General features: G+C 42.7%; 1 protein-coding gene across 1 annotated transcript in view; it reads left to right on the top strand.

The window, feature by feature from the left end:
* exoc3l1 (exocyst complex component 3-like 1) overlaps window positions 1–17,820 on the top strand; it is a 109,853-nt gene that overhangs the window by 63,077 nt on the left and 28,956 nt on the right. Inside the window, exons 4-5 of the mRNA XM_059992541.1 lie at window positions 1,881–2,553; window positions 14,236–14,356. Coding sequence (XP_059848524.1) covers window positions 1,881–2,553; window positions 14,236–14,356 — 794 coding nt within the window. The remainder of the gene's footprint in view (window positions 1–1,880; window positions 2,554–14,235; window positions 14,357–17,820) is intronic.

Genomic DNA, 17,820 nt, shown 5'->3' with positions numbered 1-17,820 from the left:
GAAACATAAAATATCTTAACTGGCATACTTTCAAAAAACCTACTTATCTTGACGACTTAAAAAGTTTCACCTGGCTATCCAAATTAAACCAGAGCTGGAGACAAATTGAAAGTGGGAAATCATTCATGCACTTTCCAAAACCCAAATACATCACCAGCAATCTGGATACATGAAATAGCATCTTTCCATCTAACAATATTTTACTCAGACAATATCCACTGGAAATTTTATGTAACGAACTTTTAAATGTCCCATTGCCAAGTGTCTTTTGAAAACCCAGATATAGCACTGGGCGCCACAATAAGGTAGCAGTTAGTGCGACATTAATACAGCTCGAGGTTTCGGAGTTCAGAGTTCAGTTCTGTCATCTGTAAGGTGTCTGTATGTCCTTCCTGTGGAATGTGTGGGTTTTCTCCGGGTGCTCCGGTTTCCTCCCACAATCCAAAGACCTACCAGTTGGTAGGTTAATTGATTATTGTAAATTGTCCTGTGATTAGGCTGGTGTTAAATTAGTGTTTGCTAGGCTGTGCAGATTGAAGGGGCAGAAGAGCCTATTCTGTGCTGTATCACAATAAATTTTTAAAAATCCCTGATTCCCCCTTACTTAAACTGTTTGTTACTGTCCTGAAACAATAAATCCCATGAGATTTCTTAAAAAAAGGATTTGTTTTCAAGCTGACTCTGTCTTATCATTTATTAAACTCCGTAACAATGGAATTTAACATTTTCCTACCATATGATCTCACGCTAACTTTTCTTCCTTCTCTAGTGGCATTGAAGTGATTTCCACCATAATGCACTGGCACTGTCCCAGAATCTGGGGAAGTTTAGAAAATAATCATTGATGCATTCAACACCTCTAATGGTACTGCCTTTAGTGACCACAGTGATATCAAATGGATCAGTGATGATCTCCCGAAGTATCACTGGGTTATAGTGAATGACTTCTATGTTCTATTTGAATGGATAATTGGAGACATTTTGTTTAGAGGGATATGGATCAAACACGAGTAAATGGAACAAGGAACGTAGACGGAGGGGAAATCTGATAGAGGTATACACAATTATGAGGGATATAGATAGGTTAAATGCAAGCAGGCTTTTTCCAGTAAGGATTGGGTGAGGCTAGAACTAGAGGTCCTGGGTTAAGGATGAAAGGTAAGATGTTTGAGGGCAATATGAGGGGGAACTTCTTCACTCAGAGGATGATGAGAGTGTGGAAGGAGCTGCCAGTGGAAGTGGTGGATGTGGGCTAAGTATCTTAGAAGCCCCTAATGTATCTAACTCTACCACCACCTGAAGATGGGCTGAAGGGCCTGTTTCTGAACTATGGCTCCATGATTCTATCCCCCAACAATACAAAAAGCCTGCACACCACAACTTCACAAAAATCACACACAATTTATTCTTACAGTAGCTTCCCTTTAATTGTTGTTCAGTTGTTGTCGAATCCAACTCTATGTGACCTCATGGACCATATACTCCATAGGTACAGAAGCAGATTGCCAGGCCTTTCTTCTGTACAGATACTGCTGCTGCCCAGGTTGGGACCTGGCTGGGTTTGAACACAGGACCATCTGCCTTGAAGTCCAGTGTTGATGCCATTTCAGCAACAGCAGGCCCAAACTCTACTTAATATCTGAGCTGTGTTGCTCTATGACTCTCATGCTCAGTTAAGATGGTTGGCATGAAGGAGTTGGGCTGTTGGACTTCTTGCTGTGTTATATAACCATGTGGCTCTAAGGAGGAAGTCTACAACAAGGGATGGGGGGATGAGTAAATAAAGGTTTGCTGTGAGTACATAATTTGGATTAAATATGAAGTGACTTGTCAGTCTGAAATGTTAAGTGCTATCAATCTGTGTGAGCTGTTTGTTGCAGTCCCCGAAGTTGTGGCTGAGACACAGCAGCTGATTGAGGAGAGGAGGCTGCTGGAGGCACACACCAAGCTGATGGAGATGGAGTGCTGGCGTGACGACATCCTTTACCAGCTGCACCGAGCTGGCAAGCAGAAGACGGAAGGCGAGCAAGTCGTCCTGTCATACTTCAGTGGTGTCGGCCAGCTCAATGAGGACCTTGCTAAGGAACTGTGGGATGTTGTGAGCTGCGGCCTGACCTTGGTCAAGCAGGACCCTGCCCTCTTTGTCTCGGCTATTCGCGTGATTGAGCGGGAGGAGAAGATCGACCAGGTGACCATGGATAGTCAAAGCCAACACAAATTTCTCCCGCCCGGACGGCCCAAGAACCTGAGACAGATGTTTTTTAAGGTTATTGAGCAATCAACTGCAGCGCAGTTCAGAGCAAGGCACACAGACACGAAGGGGCCAGGCCTGGCAAATCATTTATCAGCCTTACAGAACAATGTCCTCAATGATTTGAAAGTAGTAAAACACTTGATGGTTCAATGTTGTCCTCCGCACTATAACATCCTTCAGACCTACGCCGTGCTCCACCACACTTGCCTCTCAGGACATCTGCAGGATATAATATCCTGGGACCTGGAGAAGGGTGAAATCTACACTGTGCTGCACTGGATCCGACATGTCTACCACAGGTATGTGGCAGGGCAAGTGATCACCTTTAGACATGCAGTACTTTGAGAAATGATCCAAATGGTAAATGGTGTTGCTTGTAATCTCAACAAGCAGAGAGGAACCAAAAGAAATGGGAGATATTAAATGGGTTTTTTGCATCTATATTTACTAAGGAAACTGGAATGGAGGCTAAAGAAAAAAGGCAAACAAGTAGGGAGGTCATGGAACTTATACAGATTAAAGAGGAGGAGGTGCTTGCTGTCTTGAGGCAAATCAGAGTAGATAAATCCCCAGGACCTGACAGGGTATTCCCTCGGACGTTGAAGGAGACTAGTGTTGAAATTGCAGGGGCCCTGGCAGATATATTTAAAATGTCGATATCCACAGGTCAGGTGCCGGAGGATTGGAGGATAGCTCATGTAGTTCCATTGTTTAAAAAAGGCTCAAAAAGTACGCTGGGAAATTAGGCCGGTAAGTTTGACATCGGTAGTAGGTAAGTTATTGGAAGGAATACTAAGAGATAGGATCTACAAGTATTTAGATAGACAGGGACTTATTAGAAAAAGTCAGCATGGCTTTGTGTGTGGTAGGTCATGTTTAACCAATCTATTAGAGCTTTTCGAGGAAGTTAGCAGGAAAATGGATCAAGGGAAGGCAGTGGATGTTGTATACATGGACGTCAGTAAGGCCTTTGACAAGGTCCCGCATGGGAGGTTAGTTAGGAAGATTCACTCACTATGTATACATGGAGAGGTAGTAAATTGGATTAGACATTGGCTCAATGGAAGAAGCCAGAGAGTGGTAGTGGAGGATTGCTACTCCGAGTGGAGGCCTGTGACTAGTGGTGTGCCACAGGGATCAGTGCTGGGTCCAATGTTATTTGTCATCTATATCAATGATTTGGATGATAATGTAGCAAATTGGATCAGCAAATTTGCAGATGATACAAAGATTGGAGGTGTAGTGGACAGTGAGAAAGGTTTTCAAAGCTTGCAGAGGGATTTGGACCAGTTGGAGGAATAGGATGAAAAATAGCAGATGGAGTTTAATGCGGACAAGTGTGAGGTATTGCACTTTAGAAGGTCAAACCAAGGTAGAACATACAATGTAAATGGTAGGACACTGAGGAGTGTAGTAAAACAGAGGGATCTGGGAATACAGATACATAATTCCCTAAAAGTGGTGTCACAAGTAGACAGGGTTGTAAAGAGAGCTTTTGGTACATTGGCCTTTATAAATCAAAGTATTGAGATTAAGAGTTGGAATGTAATGGTAAGGTTGTATAAGACATTGGTGAGACCAAATTTGGAGTATTGTGTGCAGTTTTGGTCACCTAATTACAGGAAGGATATTAATAAGGTTGAATGAGTGCAGAGAAGGTTTACAAGGATGTTGCCGGGACTTAAGAATCTGAGTTACAGAGGAAGGTTGAATAGGTTAGGACTTTATTCCCTGGAGCGTAGGAGAATGAGGGGTGATTTGATAGAGGTGTATAAAACTATGACTGGTATAGATAGAGTGAATGCAAGCAGGCTTTTTCCACTGAGGCTAGGGGAGAAAAAAAACAGAGAACATGGGTTAAGGATGAAGGGGGAAAAGTTTAAAGGGAACATTGTGAGGGCTTCTTCACATAGAGAGTGGTGGGAGTGTGGAATGCGCTGCCAGATGAAATGGTGAATGCAGGCTTACTTTTGACATTTAAGATAAACTTGGACAGGTATATGGATGAGAGGGGTTTGGAGAGATATGGCCCAGGTGCAGGTCAGTGGGACTGTGTAGAAAAATAGTTCAGCACAGCCAAGAAGGGCCAAAAGGCCTTTTTCTGTGCTGTAATGTTCTATGGTTCTAAGTAATAGAGAGAGATCCAAGTAACAGAGTAATAGAGATCCATTTAATAGATTGTAAGAGATCCAAGTAATCAACCATCAACGATGACCTCACCTGCATTTCTTCCATTTCACGCACATCTGCTGTTACCCCATTCTCCTGCCACTCTATCAGGGTTCCTCTTGTCCTCAGCCCTGCATCCAGCAAGTAATTCTCTGAAATTTCCACCACTTCCAATGGGAACCCACCACCGAGCACAGCTTTCCTCACCCTCCCTCCACTTTCTGCTTTCCGCAGGGATTGATCCTGATGCATTCCCTTGTCCGTTCATCCCTCCCTACTAATCTCTCTCCTGGCACTTATCCTTGCAAGTGGAACAAGTGCTACACCTCCTCCCTCACTACCATTCAGGGTGCTAAACAGTCCTTCCAGGTGAGGCAATACTTCACCTGTGAGTCTGTTGGGGTTACTTACTGTGTCCGGTACTCCCAGTGCGGCCACCGGTATATCAGTGAGACCCAATATAGGTTGGGAGACCACTTCGCCAAGCACCTATGCTTCATCCGCCAGAAAATGTGGGATCTCTCAGTGGCCACCCATTTTAATTCCATTTCCCATTCCCATTCCAATGTGTCCATCCTCCACTGTCATGATGAGGGCACACTTAGGTTGGAGAAACAACACCTTCTATTCCGTTGAGTAGCCTCCAACCTGATGGCATGAACAATGTTTTCTCAAACTGCCTCCACCCCTCCTCCTTCACCATTCCCCATCCCCATTTCCCTCTCTCTCCTTACCTCCTTGTCCTCCCTCTGCTGCTGCTCCTCCCTTTTCTTTCTTCCATGGCCTTTTGTCTTTTTCACCCAATCAACTTCCCAGCTCTTTACTTCATCCCTCCCCCTCCAGGTTTCACCTGTCACCTGTGTTTCTCTCTTCCTCCCACCACCTCAGCTTTTTTGTTTCAGCCTAAAACATTGACTGTACTCTTTTCCTAGATACTGCCTGGCCTGCTGAGTTCATCCAGCATTCTGTGTGTGTTGCTCAGATTTCCAGCATCTGCAGCAAGGAAATAGACTCTTCAACCCATCGATTCCATGCTGGTCAGCAACTATGCATTTTATAGGAACTAGTAGATCCATCCATCTTTGTTTCCCTCTTGCATTCCCTTTAACTTTCCCTAGATTCTTTGAAGGAATTATAGATTTCTATTCCCAGCACCCTTTGTTCTTTGACACACTTCATTTACTTTGTAAGTCCTACTCTGGTTTGTTCTCCCAAAATTGCAAAACCTCAGACTAGTTGGCATTAAATTCCATTTGCTATTTTTCAATCTATTTTCCCACCTGGACCAGATCATGCTGCAAACTTTGATAGCCTTCCTCACTGTCCATCACAGCACTCAATCTTGGTGTCATTCACAAATTAGTTGATCCAATTTACCACATTACCGTCTAACCCAGCACCGATCCCTGCAGCACACCACTTTTCAGTCTAGCAACCAGTCTTCTCCCATCATGCCAATGCTGAAACCAATTTACTAGACATGAATGCCAAGCAACTGAATCTTCTGGACCAGCCTTCTATGCGGGATTTTATTGCGAAAGTCCATGAAGACAATGCCCTCTGCCTTTCCTTCATCAAATTTCCTTGTTACCTTGTCTAACTAATCTTATTGAGTTTTTGATCCACCATGCACAAAGCCATATTTATACATCATGTCCCTTAGAATATCTTCCAATAATTTACCCACAACCGATGCCTGGTTCACTAGCCTACTGTTTCCTGGCTTATTCTTGCAGCCATTCTTCAACAATGGAACATTTATTATCATCCTGTCCAAACTGAGCACGTGGATAAGGACAGTTCAGATGCAATGAAATATGGAAAAATATGGAAATATGGAAAAATCCTTTTGACAGAAAAGTGTGTGAGAGATTGATGTTGAGGTGAATGAAGAGTGCTTGTATACAAGCCCACTGAAAGCCAATGTGCAGTTGCAACAATTGATTAGGAAGGTGAATGCTGTGATAGTTTTTATTCCAAGACAGCTTGCATACAGGAGTAGAAATGTCTTACTGCAGTTATGGAGGGCCTTGCTAAGATAGACCTTAGACCTCACCTGGAGTGCAGTATACCTTTCTTGACTCCTTCACCTAAAAAAGGGCATACTGGCCATAGTGGGAATGCAGCATAGATATGTTTAACTATTTCCAATGTGCATAGGTTGCCAGATGAGGAAAGATTGAAAATGTGCACTTGCAAAAATTCGACTGAATCAAAGGAGATATCACTGGGAATGACAAAATTGCTACACAGTTTGATAAGGTGGTTGGTTACACCGCGGTTATCTCCCCTGGCTAAGGGGTCTCAAACCAAAGCATCAAAGTATTCGAATAAAGGAAGGAGATGTTTTATATAGAGTCATAGAACACCACAACACAGAAACAGACCCTTCAGCCCATCCAATCTGTGTCAAAACATTATTCTGCCTAGTCAGCTGAATATGGACTACAGTCCTATGTTCCCTTCCCATCCAGATTTCTCAAATGATGAAATCAAACCCACATGCACCACGTCCACTAGCAGATTCTCACCATCCAGAGTGAAGATGTTCCTTCTCAGCTTCGCCTTAATATTTCACCTTTCACCCTTAATCTATGACCTCTAGTCCTAGTCTAATATTCCAATCAGCAGTCTATAGTCAAGGCTAGATATATTTACAAAAGTCTGAGTTGTCGACTGGTTATCTGACAATGCGACCTCAGAATGGTTTTGTGAATGGGATTTACCTGTGCAAAGATTGCATATGTTTGATTTGTATTGAAATGCTGGCCAGAGGCACAGCTAAGTGCAGATCACAAACCTTCAGTATTTTAGCCAGAATGGTATAAAGAGTTAAAGTCCTTCACTGTATCAATTGTTTTCTGATACCTTGCGAAGATACCTTAGAAAGGCATATGGTGCGTTGGCCTTCATTAGTCAAGGGATTGAGTTCAAGAGCAGTGAGATGATGTTGTAGCTCTATAAAATCCTGGTTGGACCACACTTGATTTATTGTGTTTAGTTCTGGTCACTTTATTACAGGAAGGATTTGGAAGCTTTAGAGAGAGTGCAGAAGAATTCACTAGGATGCTGCTTGGGTTAGAGAGCATGTCTTATGAGGACCAGTTGAGCAAGCTAGGGCTTTTCTCTTTGGAGCAAAGGAGTATGAGGGGTGAATTGCTAGAGGTGTACAAAATGATAAGAGGCATAGATCAAGCAGATAGCCATAGAATTTTCTCCAGCCAAATTTAGCTAAAACAAGGGGGCATATTTATAAGCTGATTGGAGGAAGGTATGGAGGCAGATAGCAGAGGAGGGTTTTTACAGAGAGAGTCAAGGGTGCATGGAACACCCTGTCAGGGATCGTAATAGAGGCAGGTACAAAAGGGGATATTTAAAAAAACTTAGATAGGCACATGGATTATTAAAAAATTGAGGGCTATACAGATATATTGATAGGTTGAGCTTAGAGTAGGTTTAGTGTTCGGCACTACATTGTGGGCTGTTGTTGTGTAAATGAAACCATCAGAGAAAAGTACTGGTAAATATGAAGCAGCCCCTTTATTTGATAAAGCAAAATACAGCAAGCATCAGATGGATATTCTTTAGCTGGAAAGGTCTTCCTGTGCACAGCACTACACACATTTTATGCGCAAAAGATTAAAAAAAAATTCAGGACAATTAAAACAAATCTATAGTTCCAATCTTCCCAACATCACACTGAAACAAGCGTTACTCACTCTCACAGCCATGCAATAGAATGTTGATTGGACTCGTGCATTTGCAGACAATCAGCCAAGTGCCTGTTTCCTGGTCTGCCTGTTCGGTGAATCTATTGTTCAGAACTGCATTAAAATCAAATCCACAATCCATATTCAGATCTGAAGACTGCTGGCCCAAGTTATCTGCTAAATCCAAAAATCACTTGAACATGGGCAAAGGGCATAATCTCTGTTGTAGTGTTCTATATTCTATGAAGTTAATTGAATTCACAGAAGTCCAGAGGTGTCAGGGGCTAGATGAGCAAGACAGTCCACTTGATATTTCATGTGCCTCATCCTTGCATTTTGAATCAAAATGCAGAGTTTTGCCTTTGTTGGGAAGGTTCATGGAGCCTCCTCCTCTTATCACTGCTTAACATTAGTGTGTTGCCAAATGACAGCTTCTACCAAGGGAGTCTAGGACACCTGAGCAGCATGGTTGTGAAGGAGGAGAGCTGTGTCAGTGTTGACTAAAGTACTGGAAGTTCAAAAGGGACAACTAGCTGAGTCTGCTTTGGTTGTCATCAGTCTTGTTGGTCATTAGTAGCTTAGCAATGCAGGATGGTTAATCTATAGGAATTGAGGTGATATATGCAGCTCATCATGATTGATAATATGTTTGGAAATCAGATTTTACTTATTTAAAATAAATCAATTAAGACTGCAGATACATGAAGTTTGAACTCTGGGTACCAGAAAGGCTCACCAGGTCAAGCAACATCTGTGGAACGAGGCAGGTCCAAGTTACACACAATTCTGATTTTCATTATTTGTCCCATTGAAACATACAGTGAAGTGTGTCAGATCAAGTCAGTGATTTCCGGGGGAACCTCATTTCCAGCCCCAACATAACATGCCCACACCCCTAACCACACATCTTTGGAACATGGGAGGAAACCTACAGAATGACAGTGACAGTTACACTAATAGACTGTGTAAACTCCTTACAAACAATGGTGGAAATCAAACCACAATCTTACAGCTGTCTGCTGTAAAGTGTTGCACTAACTGTTACCCTACTGTGCTACACGTGATCTATTTAACTAAATGAACTAAATCTCTACGATGATTGGGGTCTGAACTTATCTCTGCAAATCATTAGCTCAGGGTTTTAAAGTATTTATTGAATAACCAAAGTGCTATGTATTGTGGCAACTGGTCAGTGAGGTAGCAGGGCTGGGTACAGAAGTGCAGCAGTTATACTTATTGGATACGTTATCCTGGGGAATGCGAGTTCAAATCCCACCATGGCGCTCTGAGGAAGGAGAGATTTATTTAATTGGATATTATGGAATCAGAATTCCAATGGTTGATGAGGATTGTGTGTGTTTTATTTGGACAGCTAGGTTCACTGGCAATCACCAGCAAAGGCTCTTCCAGCTGCTTAGTGCCTGGACAATAGCAATAAAATAGAACGGATTTATTTGTTAAAGCCTTTTCAGTCTCCAGGATGCCATAAGTTGTGTTATCTTTTCTCAAATATTATTCTTGCAAAGACTCCCTGCTCATGCTCAATCTTTCAGCCTGGAGGACTCTCCAAAACATTGAATTGCACTGTCTTCATGTGCGGGGAAACAAAACCAGTGTCGGCTACTCCAGAACTGTCTGTATGGGTTGGGTGTGTGTGTTTCAGCTACTTTGACAGAAAACTTGTTTTGAGTCCCTATATTGGTGTCATTGTATTTCTATTTATATATTTCCCACTTTTATGAACAGCTTTAGTAAAGCCAGTGTTTACTGCCCATTCTTAATTGTCATTGACGAAGTGGTGATGAGCTGCCTCCTTGAAGCATTGCGTGCCCGTAAGGAACAAAGAACCACAATGCAGTAGAGGAGGGAGAATCTGAATCAGTCACAAAATGTATTCATCTTGAGGGCAGGATAAATCTTCAGAGATGTTGACAGCCAGGAACTTGAAACTGCTCACCCTTCCACTACCGACATTTTGATGAGGACTGGTATGCATTTCCTTGACTTTCCTTTCCTGAAGTCCTCTATCAATTCCTTGGTCTTACTTTAGTTCAGTGCAAGGTTGTTGTGGCGACACCACTCCACCAGCCAATCTAGCTCTCTGCTGTAAACCTCCTCGTCAGCATCTGAGATTCTAACAGCAGATGTATCCTTGACGAATTTATACCGTAGGTGGAGCTTGGAGCTGTGCCAAGCCACACAGAAAGAGTTCAGAGTGAGTAGAGCAGTGGGCTAAGCACATATTCTGGAGGTGAGCCTGTGAGGATTGTGAGCAAGGAGGAGATTTTGTTTCTGATCGGCAGTGACTGTGGTCTCTGACTGAGAAATCAAGGAGGTCATTACAGAGGGAGGGAGAGAGGTCCAGATTTTGAAGCTTATTGATTAGTACTGAGGTAATGCTGCTGTTGATTGTTGAAGAGCAGCAGGAGCAGGAGTTCTCAGATTTCAAAATGGAGCTGATGAAGGAAAGGGTATGCTCTAGAAGGGTACACATTGGAACCAGTTCTGATTCAGGTTAGATTTGTTTATTGTCACATACAGCAGGTGCAATTAAACAGTACTGCAGCATAAAAGCCAGGACCAACAGGCTCCAGGACTGCTTCTTCCACCAGGCCATCAGACTGCTTAATTCATGTTAACACAACTATTTCTATGCTATATTGGCTATCCTGTTGTACATAATATTTATTATAAATTACTATAAATTGCATATTGTACATTTAGACAATGAAAAGACTTTTATTCCTCATGTATATGAAGGATAAAGTCAATTCAATACCGTGCTCCCGTGAAGCTGACAAATTGAACTATATACATGGCAGTAATAAATGCAACAATATCTGTGCACACAACAAAGTGTCAGAAAAATAGTCGTGGAATCTGAAGGGTCAATAACAGGGATGGAACAGTAGCGTGGAGTTTAGTGTAATGCTTTAAGGCACAAGGAATCACCAATCAGAGTTCAATTCCCATTGCTGCCTGTAATAAGTTGGTTCGCTCGCCTCACAACCGCGTTGGTTTCCTGTAGTTTCCTCCCACACTCTGAAGAGTTATCACAGGCTAGGTTTCTGGCCATGCGATGATGGTGTCGGAAGTATGACCACACTTACGGGCTGCCCCCAACACATCCTTAGACTGTGTTGGTCGTTGATGCAAATGACACCATTCACTGTATTGATGTATGTGTGGCAAATAAAAGCTGATCTTTATCTTTTAAACTGTTAATAATGGAGGTAAAATTAAGAGTCCAAGGACATGGCTGCACTTTGTCCAGCAGTGGAGGGAATGAGTCTTCAGGGTGGTGAATGGACCAGGCAGCTTTGCTTTGCCCTGGATGGTATTGTGCACCTTGAGAGTTTTTTTTAAAACTTTTTTTATTGAGTTTTCAAATAACTTTTGAGCTACAACCATCCAGGCATGTGCAGAGTATTCTCTCGCCATCCTTGTAGGTTTTACATTTCAATGAGGTCACTCATACAGGATATCAAGCCTCCTCACGTAGTCCTGCTATTTATTTGGTTGGTCCAGTCAAGTTCTGGGATATTGATGCTGGATCAGTCAACAATGTTAATAGCATTGAAATCTTTAAATCTTCAATAGTCAAAGCTAGAGTGTTTGACTCTCCCCAGAACTTTTGTGATGTGTATGTTACTTGCCTGTCTGAATATTACGAAAATTTTGCTGCATACAGGCACAACTGCTTCAAAGATTCAAAGTACATTTATTATCAAAGTTTGTATGCAGTACACAGGCAGCCATGAAACAAGAAAGAAAAACATCAACCCCTACACACAAAAAACAGAACAAATCACACAAACATCAAAAAATGAGTGAGAAACATAGAATGCAAAGCACCCAACCAGTCCAGCCTTATTCAGCTCAGTTCAATCCAGCTCTGTGTCACTCGTTATCTTAACCTCAGACCGCAAAGCCAGTCCACCTCAAACAAAATCGCACAAAATAGCAACAAAAAAAGGAGTAAGCAGAAATCCAAAACACATGAACTACAGTGTTCAATCCACAAACCACTGAGGAGCTGCAAATAGAACTGAACAATCAGTGAAACAGAACAGTGTAAGTAGTATCATTAATAATGAAAGCGCATTAAAGAAAGGGCAGCAAATATCACTTTGTTGTTACTCTCAGCTTAAGAAGGAAGAGTCTCCAGAGCTATGGGGAAGGGACAGAGAAGTAGGGTTAAAAGCAACCAAAAGCTGCGGGTGCTGGGGAACAGAACAAAAACAGAAAGCACGGGAAACACTCAACAGGTCAGGCAGTGTCCTTAGAGAGAGGGATAGAGTCAAACACCTTTCATTAGAACTGGAAAAGTGTTAAACTGCAGAGTGGGGTAGCGGAGGATTAATTGGACACTCTTTGCAAAGACCTGGGACAAATTTAATAAATATAGTCATAGTCATAGAGACATAGAACAGTACAGCACAGAAACAGGTTCTTTGGTCCACCTAGTTCGTGCCAAACTATTATTCTGCCTAGTACCATCAACCTACACTTAGACCATAGCCCTCCATGCCCCTCATCCATTCACTCAAACTTAGTGGAAAATGTCTGCTTGCATTTACCCCTCATAATTTTGTATACCTCGATCAAATCCTGCCTCATTCCTGAGCTCCAGGCAAATAAGACCTAACCTTTTCAACCTTTCTCTATTACTCAGGCTCTCAGGTCTCAACAACATCCTTGTAAAATTTGTCTGCTCTCCTTCACTCTTAGAGATATCTCCTGTAGATAGGTAACCAGAACTGCACACAATACTTAGACAACTTTAACATAACATCCCAACTCCTGGACTCAGTACTTGCAATAATTTGATAGCTGCGCAGGAAATTGGGAGCAGGAGTAGGCTGTGCAATAACTCAAACCTGCCACATCATTCAATATGATTTTGGCCGATCTTCCCCAGTCACCTCATCTGTGCCAATACCCCACTACTCTCAGTTTCCTGAGCTATGGATCTATTTCCTCATTAAATATCCCAAAGATCCAGCCTCCACAATTCTGCAGGGGAGGGTATTCCAGAGATTCACCATCCAGTGTCAGGAGAAGTTCCTAACTACTTTAGTTATGATTGACTACTTCCTACCCCCACCCCTCAATCATGTAGCCATTGTAATCATTGGGAAATCGAAGCATAGAAGGCATGGGCGTAAATGAAAGGGGAGATACTTAATAGGAACCTAATGGGCCACTTGCACCAAGAGGGTGGTCAGTGTATGGAACAAGCAGCCAGAAGGAAATGTATTTAGACACGTTCAGGGACAGGAAGGCATGAACAGGAAAGGTTTTGGGGGATACGGGCAGAATGGGACTTGGTTAGATGGAAATCTTGGTCGGCATGAACTGGGTGGGCAGAAGAGCCTGTTTCTGTACTGTATGACTCTCTAATCATGTCCTCATTTGAGAATCTCCTCCTAGTGGCAACATCTCAACATTTACTTTGTCATGCCTCTTAAAAAGAGATTCCTCTCAACACCATTCTCTTGCCTTTTCCCTGTGACCTTTGGCACCCTTACTCATTAAGAACCTATCAACCTTTGCTTTAAGTATACCCAATGACTTAGCCTCCACAGCCGTCCACAATAAATTCCACAGAATCGCCATCCCCTGACTAAAGAAGTAACTCCTCATCTCTGTTCTAAAGGGACATCCTTGCGCCTGTAATTCTAGATTTCCCCCACGATAGGATTCATAGAGTATTAGAGTCATAAAGGACAGGAATGGGCCCTTTGGCCCACTGTTTTCCTGTCAACACTTGCACCCTGACTGTACTAATCCCATTTATGCATATTAGATTCACGGCCTTCTTATGCTCGCAGAGCATCTGTCCTCGTTCTGCTAAACTCCAAACATTCTGTACCTGTTTGTTCTCATTACGCTCTTTAACTAAATTGGCTCCCTAATTCCTCGGCCTTGAACATTCCTGCTGACAGGAAATGTCCTCTGATGGAAGGGAAGGAGGTCTGCCTCAGAAGCAACTGCTGGTAATAATATGCTTGTAATTGCCTCTGAAGGTTAATCTTTCCTAATGGTGTTATTGCTTCCTTGTTTCCTGTTTTTCTTTTTGTTAATTTTCTTTTTCCCCAGCAGTCCTGAAATGATGGATCATCCCGATCTTTTTCCTGATGTTGATGTCGCCTCACTGGGCCCTCTGATTTCCCAGGATGCACTGGAACAGCTGCAGATTAAATATGTAAATGCTGTCCGGGTGAGTGTATGAGGTTTTAAGCTTGGGAGGGCCAGCCAGCACTCAAATTTATCAGATGACTTTTGGAAAAACCCAACTTTAAGCAGCAGCTCTGCAGATACTTGTAACGACAAATCAAAGCAGTGACTCACAGTGTTGAGGCTGGGACTTGCAACTGCAGGGTTCTGCAGATGCCAGAAATCTTGAACAATAAACACAAAGTACAGGGAGGAACTCAGCAGATTAGGCAGCATCTGTGGAAGGAAATGAACAGTCAGCATTTCGGACTGAGACCCTACATCAGGACTGGAAAGAAAGAGGGCAGAAGCCAAAATAAAAGGGGTAATGGGGAGGGCAGGAGCTTGAGCTGGTAGGTAATAGATGAACCTGGAGGAGAGAGGGTAGGTAAGTGGGTGGGGAGTGGGAATGATGTGAGAAGGTGGCAGGTGATAGAGCAGACTCAATTGCCTGAATGGCCTAATTCTATTCATATGCCTTATGGAAAGTGCTTAAGAAGATGGAATAAGACAGGAGAGGACAAGTGGACCATGGAACCAGGTATAGATGATGAGCAGGTCGTGAGGATGGGGGAGGGAAAAGAGAAGGAGGAATGAGCCTAGAGAGATAAGAGAAAGCAAAGAAGAGAACAGAAAGTTAGGGAAATCAATGTTGCTGCTAGCTGGTTGGAGACTAAAAAGACAGAATATGAGATTGTGTTCCTCTAATTTGTGTCTAGCTTCCATGTGACAGTAGAGGAGTCCATGGGCAGACTTGTTGGTGTGGGAATGGGAAGGGGAATTGAAATTGCTGGCCCAATTGAGATCTTGGCTGTTATAGCAAAAAGAACCCCTCCACCCAGCCCACCCCCCAACTTGTTTGGTGTTGAGGTAGTTGATCAGACTTGATTTTACTGGGTTGAAACTGGCTCAATGGGTTAAATTTGATTGAACAAATAATGAATAAGTAGTCACATGAGCTTTCTGGTAGTACTTATATCAATAGCATTCATGTGTATGCCCTGGGAACCATAAGATGATATTGTACAATAAAGAATTCATAGACGACTGCAGGTTTTGTTATTTCATCACTAGATCTACACGCACACAACACTGGAGGAACTCAGCAGGTCAGGGACAATCTATGGAGAGAAATAAGCAGTTGAAATTTCAGGTTGACAATCTTTGGACCACTGTCCTCTCCTATCAGATTCCTTCTTCAGCCTTTTACCTTTTCTACCTATCAACTCACAGCTTCTCACAACAATGCCCAATCCCCAGCCACCTTCTTTTTCACTCAGTCTCACCTCTCATCTGCAGCTTGTACTTCTTACCCTCCCACCCCTTTCTTATTCTGGTGTCTTGTCCCTTCCTTCCTTGTCCTGATAAAGTGTTTTGTCCAGAAATGTCAACTGTTTATTCCCCTCCAGAGATGCTGCCTGTCCTGCTGAGTACCTCCAGTATTTTGTGTGTGTTGCTCAAGGCTTCCATCATTTGCAGAATTATTTGTCGTCACTAGATCTGGCATTTTGTAATATTTATTCATTATCCAGAATGAAGCCAACACTCATTGCTGATCCTGAAAGACTCCTGAACAGCATGGCTTGTGGCCATTTCAGTTAAACACATCAATGAGTCTGGAGTCACATATAGACCGGTCTTTGTGAAATATGAATGATATTGATGGATATTCTCAACAATCAGCTGTGGTCATCAATAATGAGATAAGTTGTTTTATGCAACAGTGGGTACTGTCCCCACAGTGTGGATATACAAAGTTATGCAGTGATTTAAACACCTTCTCAAAATTCACCTGAGGTGGAAGCTTCCTTCTGCTTCAAATATATTTCAAATAGAAAATATATTGCTGCTTCAAGGGCAAATAAAGAGAGGCTGGAGACAAATGTCTTTCCACCATGTACTGCAGTTGAAATCCAATTAATCCATTCAGGAAATGATAGAAAATAAGCTTTCACACAGGAAGTGATGTTCATACAAATTGAACTACACCAGAACAATAAGAATTAAACCTGGGTCTCAGGAATGTTAGTCCCGTAGCTTAACAACTGTGCCACCACTGTACCAAGGCCCAACTCTGCCCTGTCCAAGCAGTGTCCATATCTAGCATTACCCTGATAGAGAAATGCCTGACTCCCCTCCTCCACCACCAATCATCTCCTTGAACACTTCACCACAGTTTCTTCTGGCTTTCAGTCTCAAAGGTTACAACAAACGTAATGCTTATGATCCACTGTCCAGTGACCTTTGTAACATTCCCTGCCCCACCCAAACTGGGATTCATGCAAGGGATGCCTTCCTTTGATTTTTCTCCAAACTACCCACTATCACACATGTCCCACACTCACTTTGTCAATAAGACCATAAAACTAGAAGTAATAGGAGCAGAATTAGAGCATCTTGCCCACTGAATCTGCTCCACCATTCCATCATGGCTGATTCATTATCTCTCTCAACCCCATTCTCCTGCCTTCTCCCCTTAACCTTTGATGCCCTGACTAATCAAGAACCTATCAACTTATCAACTTCCATTTTAAACATACAAAATGACTTGGCCGCCACAGCTGTCTGTGGCAATGAATTCCACAGATTCACCAACCTCTGCCTATTGCAATTCCTCTTCACCTCTGCTCTAAAGGCATGTCCTTGTATTCTGTGCTCTCTAGTCCTAAGCTCCCCCACTGTAGGAAACATTTGTTCCATCTCCATTCTATCTATGCCTTTCATTATTCAACAGGTTTCAAAGGTTCTCCTCCCCCCCCCCCCCCCCGCATTCTAAACTCCAGTGAGAACAGGCCCAGAATCATCAAACACTCCTCATATGCTAACCTTCTCATTCCCAGGATCATTCTCGTGAACCTCCTTGGGACCTACTCCACTGCTAACACTTTGTTTCTTAGGTAAAGGGCCCAAACCTGCTCACAATATTCCAAGTGTGGTCGGATCAGTTCTTAAAAAGCATCAGTATTATACCCCCCTTTAGTGCAAAAGACCACACTCTACCAAACTGTTGAGCATCATGAGATAAGGATTAGGGCTCGTATGAACGTAGTTCTTTTTTTTGCCTTGTTGAAGAATTCAGAAACAAGCCATGCATCTCCCAAGACAGTGAAGATTGGCAACCAGCATAAATGAGACAATGAATCAGATTTCAGGGAACAACCTGTTTCCCACGAAGACAACACAGCAGTAAGCTCACTGATAACAACACTCAATCTCGTCAATGGATCTTCTTGTGACTTTCAATTTCTCAAGCAATTAACTTGAAATAAAGCCATTTCAGTTCCCAGCATGTTTTCAATCAAGACACCCCTGGATGTATATGAGAAAGTTAGGTTAAGAACCAAGATGGGGGGGTTGGAACAGGAGTCCAGAACGAATCCGGAGACAATATTAGGGGGTAAACAGGACAAAGGATGGCACAGTAGAGCAGCCGTTAGCATAACACTATTACAGTGCCAGTGACCTGTG

Source organism: Hypanus sabinus, chromosome 17 (genome assembly GCF_030144855.1).
Source record: "Hypanus sabinus isolate sHypSab1 chromosome 17, sHypSab1.hap1, whole genome shotgun sequence".
Lineage (NCBI taxonomy): Eukaryota > Metazoa > Chordata > Chondrichthyes > Myliobatiformes > Dasyatidae > Hypanus > Hypanus sabinus.
The sequence above is the reverse complement of the archived record's forward strand: the minus strand, read 5'-3'. Positions and strand labels throughout refer to the sequence as shown.